This window comes from Perna viridis, chromosome 1, assembly GCF_037379345.1.
Source record: "Perna viridis isolate PV_CMFRI_1.1 ecotype Kerala chromosome 1, ASM3737934v1, whole genome shotgun sequence".
Classification (NCBI taxonomy): Eukaryota; Metazoa; Mollusca; class Bivalvia; order Mytilida; family Mytilidae; genus Perna; species Perna viridis.
This window is the reverse complement of record NC_142445.1, coordinates 56082216-56095295: the sequence shown is the minus strand read 5'-3', so window position 1 is coordinate 56095295 and position 13080 is coordinate 56082216. Positions and strand designations below refer to the sequence as shown.

The 13080-nt window shown below is 32.9% G+C and overlaps 1 protein-coding gene across 4 annotated transcripts in view; it reads left to right on the top strand.

Moving 5' to 3' along the window:
* Nucleotides 1-1262: 1262 nt before the first annotated feature.
* LOC148629478 (receptor-type tyrosine-protein phosphatase mu-like) overlaps nt 1263-13080 on the top strand; it is a 34883-nt gene continuing 23065 nt past the window's right edge. For 3 of the 4 annotated variants that reach the window (XM_088551906.1, XM_088551915.1, XM_088551898.1), the window contains exons 1-5: nt 1263-1474; nt 8699-8863; nt 9609-9860; nt 10518-10655; nt 11087-11233. In XM_088551906.1, the coding sequence (XP_088408032.1) occupies nt 1393-1474; nt 8699-8863; nt 9609-9860; nt 10518-10655; nt 11087-11233 (784 nt within the window). In that variant the 5' untranslated portion in view covers nt 1263-1392. The remainder of the gene's footprint in view (nt 1475-8698; nt 8864-9608; nt 9861-10517; nt 10656-11086; nt 11234-13080) is intronic. The other variant, XM_088551923.1, reaches the window with a different exon arrangement.

The following is a 13080-nucleotide window of genomic DNA, read 5'->3' as shown; positions in this document are numbered from 1 at the left end:
AATACAGTAAACGATTTCCTTATCAAATATGTATTTGTTTTCCGAGATTTTTTTATTAAGTTTCCATGTATTGTTTTTTTGTCGTTCCCTTTATACTGTTAACTAGTCTCTCCATCTCGGACTCACATAACCACCAGAGCACACGATCAGATACAAGCTCTTTCAATCCAGGAAAATAAACTAATACAAGTTGGCTTTTTATCTAGAGAGATTTTGTAAAATCCTTCCATTCATTCATTATAATAAAAGCATATCACTGTAGAGCAATTATATTTGATTGATAAGGATTGACAGACGGTAGAAAGGAGAGATAAATGTAACAGATGGTCGACCGCATCTCATGCATGCAGAACTCGTTATTTCAAAGACTCGATCAGATAATAACCAATACAGCCATGCAATAATCACATTTGTTCTTTTTTCATACATAAATTTACATTTTTCGTAGTCATGGGTATTCTCGAATTCCTAAAGTAGACATCCTCGAGAAACGACTGTTTTTTTTTATCATAGATTTATTGAAGTGGTTTTGTCCCTTTCAATATTATCAAAATAAAAAAAAAACAAAAAAAAAAAAACGTCTGGTATATTTAATATACGTTTGATGTTGAATTAGATCTATCTATTCTTTTTTATATGTAGAAATTAAAACAAAATGCCCAATTTTTCCCTTCTTTAATGTTATCACTATACAAGTTAAATATGCAGTCTGCTTTCTTTTATTTTTGCAGAAATTTGAACTTGATTAATTTATCTAATTTGCTATATTAGCATAAACTGCAATGTGATACACAAATTAACCAATAAATTATTTGATATGTATCTTAAGATAGGATATCAAGCGTAGCAAACAAGGTTTCGCCCTGGCCGGGGGGTCTTGTAAGTTACAAGGGTCATCATAAACTTTGGTAAATAAATAATCAGCTAAACAATAGCAACAAAGTGCAAGTTTAATTTTATATGTAAGCGTTGATAACATTAAAATACAACGCTGCTTTGATGTTCTCTGCGGGTAGTATAATCCGACACCTAACAGATATTAACATAGCTGCAACTCCTACTTCATCGTCCAGGGAACTCCACAGCCCAGCTCCATTAATATCAATTATTTTCTGCATTAATGAATATTATTGAAGAATTATTGTCTGCGTTTCTGTTAATACCTGTTTAAAAGTTAACTGAATTTGTCAGCTCTAATTCCGATATTCCGCATATGGCATCAACAAATGGCTGCTGATGAGAGATGACGCATGCGCAAGTAAATCGTCTATTCTTCAAAGAAAAGTTGGCAGATGAAGTGTGCTATTTTTAAGTGGGACAAACTTAATTTTGGACTCAACATTTTAATTAAGTAAAGTGAAAATGTTAATTATTGAGGATAATACGTAATGTATGAACAATATGAAGGATTCATCTACTATATACAGTGGAATTATACTTTTCTTATTGTTTGTGAATGATTTTGTCAGAGCTGGTAAGTACACAAGTTTTGGCAAAATTTCACTTCTGTTGATAAAAAGTAACTTGGGAGTGTAGTTTGCATGTCTTCATTCTTAAGGTTATTTGAGATTACATTTAACATGATTTAAGGTCACACCCAAGTCAAAAGAGACGACTTTTTGTTTAAGTGAAGTGGAAAGCATTTAGCAAAACCTTTTGAAAAGTCGAATGTGAAAAAGTAATTATCTGGTGATATTTGCAACCATTTTCTCATCAACTTGCCCAAGAATCTTGTCTATTGTGTAAAACTTTCAACACAAGTTTGTACATCTTTTGTATGTTTCATATATACACTATTAACATGTTTTAAATCCACTTTTCTTTTATAAGTATGTATGTTGATACTAGGTTTTAGATCAAAATGTTCATTTTATGTCATCCTCACCGAGAACTGCCATTTTATACACAAAAAAACATTTTTTGTTGGAAAAGTTAATTAATTGGTTTAGGGTACGACCTCTAGCGACTATGGAACACTTGTAATTCATTACTTGTGGTATTTTTGCAAATGTGTTGTATGCTTGACTGAATGTGTGTAGTGAACAAATTATCTCGAATCAGATTAATATGATATTCTATTACATTTCATATCTATTTGTACCACACTCCACCCAACATATATGTATTCATGTCCAAGTTGTTTTTTTTTATCCATTTTTTATTACTGATACTGTATTTTATCAAATTATTGATTGTCATCGTTTTATGACGGTACCGGTATGGAGATTTCCTGATTTTAGGCTTTCCATAGCTGATTTATGGTCTTATAGCGATATTGCTTTATTAACAAAAATCTAGTAAAAGTTTTGTATATGGATATGCTGTATAGTACATTAAGTCGGAAATTTCTTTGATCATTGAGATTGAAGCATTGGGTCATGCAGTTTTTGTTATCCTCTACTATCAACATTCAGTCCGTCAAGTATCAGGCTTAATATTGATAGCGATAGCAAGTCTCTTTGACGTCTACATGTATCATAACAGCGGCAGATCTATGAAGGTCAGGGGAAAGGAATGCCTCTTTTTTTCAAAATTTCTTGATCAGCCCCAGCATAATATAACCTACAATATAATCTTGAGTAGTAATTTATCTTGGTTTGCTCAGTGGACTAAATATTACCGTATTATTTATCAATCATGTAATACTAGTATGCTCTCACTTCACCGTCCAGTGAGGTAACCCTTAGAGGTAACTACGTGTAGGTAACCTTTGACAAGATATTCACTAGCTGAATCCCAATGATAGGAAATTTTATATTTCCACTAATGGTCAACTCATCAGGTTAACTAACAAGATTATGATTCCCAAGTATTCAATTTTGAATGCAGGAAATTGTTTCACGACATATTTATAGTTCGATGATAACCCTTGTTGACAGTGTATTCTTTGATGTTTCGTCCCCTCAGCGTTGGGGTCCCATGAGGCAAGGGATGGCGACTAAGAATAATTAACTATCGATGATAAATGATTCTGTGATAGTTATTGATTGGTTCTCCTTATATTTACGATGTTTAGTCATCAAAGTGATTGTTATCTAAGAGTATAATAATGAAAATTTGTTTCAGTTTAACAACACATATCTGCTTTGCTTCATTGCGTTTCCAAATGGATGATATCTATACCTTTATTATTAGTATCAAACATCAGTAGAACTAGATCGTCAATTAATATTGAAAATAAATGCGCGGATAATTAAACTATTTAAACGTGATTTCAACCACAATACTTATATCTTGGTTACAAAATGTTATCGTTTTACTCATTTCGTAAACCAATAAAGCTTAAAGACCGGGTACGAGGTGCAATATAAGACAGAAAAATGCAGCTGTTTTCAAGACCGAATCAAATATGTAAAATTCAATTATTTAATTTTAAATAGGCTGAACTTGTAACTTAAATAGTTACTTAAATGGTAAGATAGTCAATCAGTGTAATAAACATGACCTTTTGAATACTGCAACTCCTATTAGCATCGTGTAACTGTGTCAAGTTGTTTCCGCAAACATGTCCACTTAATGGAAAAATTAACACAAATGAAACTGCATGTTGTTAAGTCAATAAATAAATGCCAACATGCATATTGACAAACCATCAATAAAACGACCGTCATTTGATGAGAGGTGCCGGGAAATATCGTAAAATTGAATTTAAAGCATCGATGGGAGAATTGAGTTATAACAAAAGTTATCAAGTGGACCGTTACAGTGATTTGTCATTCTCTAATTAGCCAACAGAAATGTTACTGTCAATGCAACCACGGCTTATTTACAGCTATAACCACTGGTTGATTGTGTTTTCACGATCGCATCGTGACTTGTTGCTGTCTAAGAAAATTTTCCAATTACAGCTGTAATCTAACAGCTAGTTGTTATAAATGAGACGGTACATCAAGTGTTCTTTCGCTAATGGCAATAGGTGATTTTTCTGACCATAAGAGAGTGACACGATTACAATTTAGAGGATTTACGCTTGGTAAAAATTGCCGTCTATTGTCAATTAATGAGTGGCTTTTCTCAATAGTGCTTCCAATAAAATTCTGTAGAACAAGTTGTCATTTTTTCTATCAATATAAGGAAAAGTCCTTTTAAGCTTTTCTAAGTTTTATGAAAATAATTTTACTTTTGAAATTTATAAGGCATTTGATTGTTTTTTGTTGAATATCTGTTTTGAGATTTTTGTACTCTGAAATCCGTCGCGGCATTCGAAAACATAAGCCCTTGTCGACATCAGGTCGGCGTTTGCCTTGATGTCATGTTCTATAATATGATTACACTCAGTATAACATGTTTTTAGTTATCATTTAGCATTATCCACAACCTGCATGCTGATGAGACTATCGTGCTTTATCTGCACGTGAATCATATTATCAACAACGTAATTGGGTAAAGATGTCTAATTTCCATCATTAGCTGCACCGTATCACTTCCCCATACAAATATGCTAAATCATGGCTCTTGTGTAAGCTTGCAACATGCTGCAGTTTCACAGTATTATGTACGATTATGATAAATGATAAAAAAGGTCATTTGTTAGGGCGTTTATTATGTTAGAAAGTGACCTTTAATCATGTGATCATGGACTGCTTTATCGTTCGCTTGAATTCGGGGCTGTTCTAAGTCATTTCAAAAGCAAACAAGAACTTCAGTATTATCTAGACCCGCGGTCCAGAATTATGGTATTTATGGATTTGGAATATTCTGAAGTGTCCACGTAGTGGCCCGTGCCCCCTTTCTACCAAAGGATGAATGTCCATCTTGTACTATTGATTCATGGTTGTAATATCAAAAGCCAGACTGGTATGAGTGAAAGTTGTTTGAGACATGCACAGCTTACGATGTTATAGATCATGATATGCAGATTATGTTAATGGTGCATCATTTATATAAATATTTTCTCCTGAGGGCAATAGACGAACAAACAGTTCACACTGTAACATAACATTCCAAAGCTTGCTACTGTTTAACAGTGTTAACACAGAAATGTTTATAAAAAATAAATACTCAGGTGGTCTGCTGTCCGCCAGATTGTATCAAAACATTTGAAATACATCGTAAGGGACTCAACGAAATGCACTAGGAAATGAGAAAGATTTTTTTTTAAATTTGATTAAAAGTGTGCTGAATGCTTTCAAAACTTTCTTATGCCATATTTTATAACATAACATGATCGTGATTAAAGGCCTGAATTTTTTCAATTGTTTCAGGCTAACTTTTGTTTTTTGTTAATCGTTTCAGGCTAAGTTTTGTTTTTTTTTTCAATCGTTTCAGGCTAATTTTTGTTTTGTTTTTTTTTTCAATCGTTTCAGGTTAAGTTTTTTTTTCAATCGTTTCTGGCTAACTTTTGTTTTTTGGTTTTTTTTCCAATCGTTTCAGGCTAAGTTTTGGTTTTTTCAATCGTTTCAGGCTAAGTTTTGTTTTTTTTTTCAATCGTTTCAGGCTAAGTTTTTTTTTTCAATCGTTTGTTTTATTTCTCATGACAGGTGGTAGAAGCAGAGTGGACTAAGCATCTCATTTAATACGTCATTCACTCGCGAATTTCGTTCGTAATAATACAATTTTACATACAGCTATGGACATTAGGTTGACAATACTAGAAGTGATTACTTAGAGCCATCATGAAGAATTGACATTGACATTTTACATTCATTTGAATTACGGACATGAAGATTACTACGCAGTGACACTGGGGACACAAGAAGATATGGATCACACTAATCGCCGTATGATCCTTACAATGATTTAAATTAAATATTAAAGAAAGATTTAGGTAATTTTGACAAATCGAAAAGGGCAAAATATCAATTCTAAATGAAAAACCTTGAGATACAAAGTGGTTGATGATCAAATCAATACACAAGGAGATTTTAAGTGTATTGATTTATAATTTATTTCGTACCTTGTCAGGTAACGGTAGTTACATCCGCAGATGATTGATGCTACAGATACGGTCTTTGAGGCAGCGTCTGAACAATCGTTGTTTTTCAAGATTTTAATTTCTGTACAATAGAAAAATCGATGTTTAAAGTGTTGGGGTTAAAATAAATGCATAAAGCATTCTTTTGGAATCGCTTCAGAGTTCAGCGCAACAGGAAAAGGGTGGAAATAGTTGTGATGAATAATGATGGTCTTGAACTTTGTAATATGATGTTACGCATTGATACAAGGGGAGCCACATCTGTGTTTTAAGAAGTGGAAAATTATAAATTTTGTAATAAAACATTCGGTTCTTGTCAATTTTTTGCAGTTTCTGATTCTTTTTGTCCGCACTTGCGCAGTATTTGAAACAAATATTAACCACCTGTTCTCGCCGTTGTCTTGATGCCAATGCAGTCTTTACTCATTTTTAGCAACAATAGTAAGATCCGCTATAAAATTAAAATAGTTGATTCCAAATTAAGGTAAATGAATAACAGTAGAACATCTACCTATTTGTATGGTTGATGATGTGAAATGAAGATTCCATAACTGATAATTAGATACAATCAAAAGCAGCCTCAGTTTTTTTAAGCTCATGTGGCATGGAGTGGATTATCGATGTTGATATACATTGTTGATTGAACCCAAACTTGACAGTATTGCTGGTAGAATAACTTCTACACGCGTCTATATTTTATATTGTTGGATAAATGAAAAGTCTGCTAGGTTTTTTATCAGTCATCCTGATTCGCTTGACCATGAGGTAATCTGGCTTTATGAGAAGCCTGCTGCTGCAATGTCAAAAGCAAAATCAGGTTTATTTATTAAGTTTGAATTATTTAAGCCTACTCAATAATTCATAGGCTACATGTACTAAAGTGGGAATATGAACATGTACTACAAAAGTGTTTTGTGCATCAAAATTCGACGATTCTGTTTGTTTTGAATATGTGGTGAATCAAAAAGTGACTATATAGTATGTATCTAGTTCGTGACTATATATGTTCATTGTAGTACATATTGTAACGTTGGGCTGAAACGTCTCGTTTAAACTAATACAGGAAATAATCCTAATTATTTCCAAGTTACAATTATAAAATGTCAATGTCATAGTCGTAATTATGTCTCATGTAATATCATTTTTCTGTTCATTTTATTTTAAACCTGGGAAGGTGCCATCTTCCGTTGCTATCTCTTGAATTCACTGATTATTTTCACAGAAAATTCTTATTTTAGATGCAAAAATATCTTCTAATTGCAAACCTGCAAAATGATATGCGTCGCTTTAGCAACGGAGGTTACATAACAAACATTGTTAAGAAATCGAGATTTTATCTCATGGAATCTGATTTGTGTTTCCAGAACATTAACATTAAATGAATCTCAGCTGTTTTGTAGACAGCAGTGGTTGATATCCACATTTCTAAAAATCTCCAGAATTTTGGGTCTCTATCTCCACAATAGTCTTGCATCTAAATACAACAATCTTTAGATCTTGACAATGTCAATGGCATGCATCAAATCAACCTGTTAGACCCTTTAACGGTATAGATCTTGGCACAAGCTATTGCTTTAAGTGACCTGAAATTACCAGAAAGATATGTGGAACATAAAAGCAACATTTTCTTTATAGCTATACCGTACAAGTCAATTCAATGCATAATTATACAAAAGTGGTTCTGATTAAATGCTAGAAGCCAGGCTATAGAATGTGATAACATTATTTGTGAGATAATTATATTTCACTGAAACATCCTCCGTAAAATTAATGCAATCGGATCAAAACTATTGTCCACCGTAAATTTTGTTAAATTGGGGTCATTTTTTTTTGTTTTTTGTTTTTTTTAATTGTTTTAAGTTGAATTTGATCTTTAGGAGGGACTATGAGGAATATAAAATATCAATCGGATGGGTAAGGAAGGATTCAATATAAGGGGCAATTAAGTAATAACAATAATTAAATTAAATAAATTTTTGAAATGTATTTTTGGTACAAAATATATGCCTCCTTTTAGAACGACCTCAAAAAAGGTGTCGTTTAATTGTATTATGCTGTCATTGTCATTGGTCGCAGCGTCGGCGTCCGTAGACCGGGCCGTAGACGTTCGTATCCGGACAATAGCCTGATTATAAGTGTATAGATCTTTATGAATCTATACCACAAATTGCCATGCCATAAAGGAAGACTGTGATTTATTTTTTGGGTTGTGAAGAACCGTTTAGGAACTATAGGTAAACAAGCATTTTCGTGATATCCGAACAATAATTTGGCTATAAGCGAATGGACTTATCTGACATTGTACCACACGGTGCCAAGGCTGGGATTTTTATTGGGGTTTGTGACTGGAACGAGTAATGAAAAAAGGGTCATAAAGAAAAAAATAAGAATCACAATTAAGAGCTGTATGAAGCTTGAATAATGTGCCCATGCTTGCCCCAACTGTTCATGGATCGGTGTAATTCCCATCCATTATAGTATAAATAGTCGACCGCATAGGAGGGTCAAAACAAGTCTTACTTTTTTTGTATGCTTCTAATGCACTTTGTAAAAATTAAGCAAAGAACTACTTGTGTTTCCACTAAATTTAAGGAATGTAAATATAAATATTATGATGGAAGTTATCGCGAGCGCCGAACTGACTGAAACTACGTGACTACTATCGCCAACTCCATGATGCGATACTTCATTCAATGTATCTTTCAAAATCATTCGAACTGATCCAAAGTAGATGTTATTTTGTATCCTTTAATTTAGCATACATATATGAACTCATTGTTTCAGGATATGAGCTTTCTAGACTCTCAGAGGAATGTGTCGACGGTACATTCGGATACAACTGTATGTACCAATGTCGATGTTATAGGGACCAAGTGTGCGACAAACAAACAGGACAGTGTCCAAATGACAGGTGCTCGGAAGGATATTGGGGAAAACGATGCCAGCTTAGTAAGTAGTGCAAAAAGCCAATGAATGATGATAAATGGAAGATTCATACGCATGACCCCTCACCTTTGTTGGTTTGGTGTTCAATCAGAAAAAAATCCACGTTCGCATATAATATAGGGACGCAGTGAATGGTGATATACTTGGTATAGAATGTTATCGATCATGACAAGCTCATTATTTCTTTCCTTCATGATTCGAAATTGCTTCTTCGCCCCTCAGAGATGTTTATTTGGTTAATAGTGAGAAAAAATTTCAATGCCTATTTTATAACTAATAAATAATGGGTGAAAATGAATTAGTAGACACTTTCATTTAGAAAAGGAACTAAATAAATCGATCGTTATTCGTTGAATTCCCATAGTGGATTCAGAAGTTAATTCAAACTGAAATTTGAGAAATTTAAGAATTACACTGGAAACCCTTTGAAAAGATTTTGTTTGAACTTGTTGTTTATTCTTTTCAAATAAGTTTTTGTTCGTTCTTTTAGAATATTTTTTTATTCATTTGCTACAAAAGCAACCACAGTTGGATGTGTTGGTACTGATAATTATTGTAGTAATTATAAATCCATTTTGCGTGATTTTTATATTATTAACAATTTGATGTAGTATACAGTTAGACAAACTTGAGTCATCATATGATAATAGATTATTCAAATGTCCTGTATTTAATTTTTTTTTATATATTGCTTAATTAATTACCCGCAATGCATGCACGAAACATAATTTTATACATTTACTAATAGCAAACAACTGCTTCTATAATGGACAAGCGAAATTTTACATGGGAACAAAGTCTGTGACGGACAATTTATACACATGTCAAAGATGGGATAGTCAGGAACCACATCGACATTCTTACACAGAGAAAGATTTCCCAGATCGGGAAATGCCAGAAAACTTTTGTCGAACAACTCCGGATTCAGCCCGCCCCTGGTGCTATACCTCTACGTCTGAGAAAAGTCAAAGATGGGAGCATTGCAATGTTAATAACTGCAGTACGTATAACCTTCATCATAACTGGCAGCATTTAGAGCTTTATGTAGCATGCATGTGCTATTCTGTATTTAGCGAATATTTTATTTAGTAGCCGCTCTTTGTACTTATAACCAATGTCAACTGCTTATATTTTGCTATGAATTTTCATTCACATATTATGGGTAAGTATTTAAATGCATTTATGTATATAGAGTTAGACAATTCAGTAAGATATGAATTAACTGACAAATCATTTCCATTTTAGTAGAATAGACATATGATTGGAAACGAGTTGCAATAGATGCCAAAGCTTTCTGATAATACTTGGAAATAACATCGATACAATACTAACGTTTTTATCTGCAATTAAGTCTTCCTGTAATTTACAGCCATCAAGATATCTCGAATGAATTGTTGCTGCAAAATGTACAAAATACCAAAATTTTTTACTGAATGAAAACTTTTTTGTTCACATTGTTTTGATCGTATAATATTCGTGTATTGCTTATATAAAGTCAGCCTAAAGTAAACTGGAAATAGCAACTGCAAGAGAAAATTCATAATTGCTTTCATTTCGTATACCATTTTTTTTGTAAATAAAATTCTACCCTAGAGTGTATCAAATGTCGATATTACTTATACTGAAGACTTTGTATCGACCTTAATGTCCTTTTCAGACTGCCCGGTAGGACGGTTTGGGAACAACTGTGAGTACGAATGTCACTGTGCTGATAAAAGTGAAGCCTGTGATAGCATCCTTGGCATGTGCACCACAGGCTGTGCTCAGGGATGGGACGATTACAACTGTCAAAAACGTAAGTTTTATGTCAATTCCGATGGCATTACGGAGTTGTTCATATTCACTGACAACTCACTGCCTTGTTGAAAGCTATCATACCGTAAATTTAAGGGGAAAACAATAAACACAAAACAAAAAGATACAAACCAAAAAACAAAATAAGAACATAAAATAAATGGAAACAAATTAAAGCACTACTTAGTATTATGATGAGAAAAAAAAATTAAAATGCCCCCTCCCCCCAAAAAAACAAAAACAAATACAAAAACAAATACGAAACAAAACAAAACAAAACAAAACAAAACATAACATAACAAAACCAAAAAAAAAAAAACAGCATTTATTTGATTTCACAAAATTTGTAAATAAGAAAAATAAAGCAAATTTACAAATTTATTACAGATTTATCATTAAAAAGATACTCATTGAGAATGTTTGTCTATTTAGCTATTGCATGTCCCGAGAATAAATATGGTTGGGATTGTAAAAAACAATGTCATTGTCAGGACCACCGTCATTGTCATCGATTTCTGGGACCAACTGAGCAATGTAAATGTAAAACTGGATACTTCAACCCACCCAAGTGCGAAGCTGGTGAGAACTTACTTTTACATAATTATATTAGAATAATTTTATATAGATAAAGTGGTTGGCTAGAAAGAAAAAAAAACAAATGGAGGGGTCACAATATTCGCTAGTATACGGTAACATGGTCCTGGTTTAGGAAAGAATGCTCAACTTGGACCGAACTGTTTTGAGATTTCACTTTTACAGCGGTCATCAAGATGTTGTTTAAATGTTTAAAATTCATCCTTATGCTAAAATTATGCCTTAATTTTGATTTAAAGTTTACAACAATTTCTATCTACTGAATATAGATAGCACACGTACACCTGCTAAACAAGTGATGCCGGAGTGGTGTGTTGTATCAAACAAAAATTCAGTATTTGATAAACACACACTTTGCTACTGTTCTGTAGTCAATCAACTGAACCATCCAGCAATCTCAACACTCATCAAAGACGGTCTGATTGGAGTTAAGTGTCGGTCAAAACAATCTTCTGGTAGATATAAAACACATGCCACCCAAAACTCAATCTACACAAACAGAAGAGTAACTAAGTCTCTACATCTGGATGAAGATTACTATTGTTTGATTGGGTTGTAGAGTAATATAGGCATGATTAATCAAAACAACGAAAGTCGTCTGCAAATAATGGAAAACATTAATAGAACGGTCTGTGATGAAAGGATGTGGACTATAAAGTGTATAACCTGCATATAGATATATATCAATATTCTCCTGAAACTGCTTAGAATTACAATTGAGTTTGTCAGAAGCTAGACAACGAAATAGACAGTTTGCAAACGAATTTTGAGTTTTACTTCCCATTTATATCTAGTCTTATTGTTTGATAAATTACATTGGAGATGTAAAAGGATGTTTAATGATGTCTTTAAACACCCGATGCCAGATAACTTGTTAAAATGCATGCTAAATGCAATGAATAAAAAAGGACAAAAATAGCCCACCCTCTTGAACTTTTAATACAAAGTGCTAGGAACTACACAAAACCCTGCTCTTAACAGCTCTGCAGCATTTTTTTGCTCGTGAAACAATCTTATACTTTCTAACACCTGTGTGCATAGATCTTTAACTGGCACTGATTCATATCTCCACTGACGTCATACCGATAGAAATGAAATTAAATGTACCAAGAAGTTGCTTTCAATCTTTCTTGCTGCACACTGTTCTATTTGAGATAACTTTGTTCCAGTTCTTAAACATTTTCTTAAAAAAGAATATACAGCCCACATTCAAAGTACGTGCAAACCATTATATTCTGTCTCTTTTAATTGTATCTCAAAGTTTGACAGTTTTTCTACCCCGAACATTTGAAAAATTTCCATTCTTAATATGGTTTTCCCGGGTTTCAGCCAACCGAGATTACAACAAATATTAAAAAAAAACTTATTAGTGTTACGCAAATTTATCAATGATATTAACAGCTGAGCATTGAAAAATTAATGTATTTTATCAATTATGACTGCACTTATTATGAAATTTAATTAAGTTTTGTCAATTCCAGTGTTTAAATTTCTATGAAATAAAAGTATATAAAGCCAATCGGAACTATGTTTAAACGTAGATAATGAACGATTTTTTTTCACTTTCTGTGCAATTTAAATCCCAATTGTAACTGATATACCAGTTGAATAAAGTTTTACCAGGTATAACCATTACGCTACAAATAATCAACATAAGCTGGAGAGCATCAGTGATGCACTACTACACATCTCTGAGTTGTATGGAATTCCCATTTACAAGGTATTGGATCATAACTGTTCTATTCATAAGATTTAGGAGGGAACATTGGGAAATTCTGTAGATTTATACACCAACCATAAGCAAATGATTTATTGTGTACAACGATTGAATT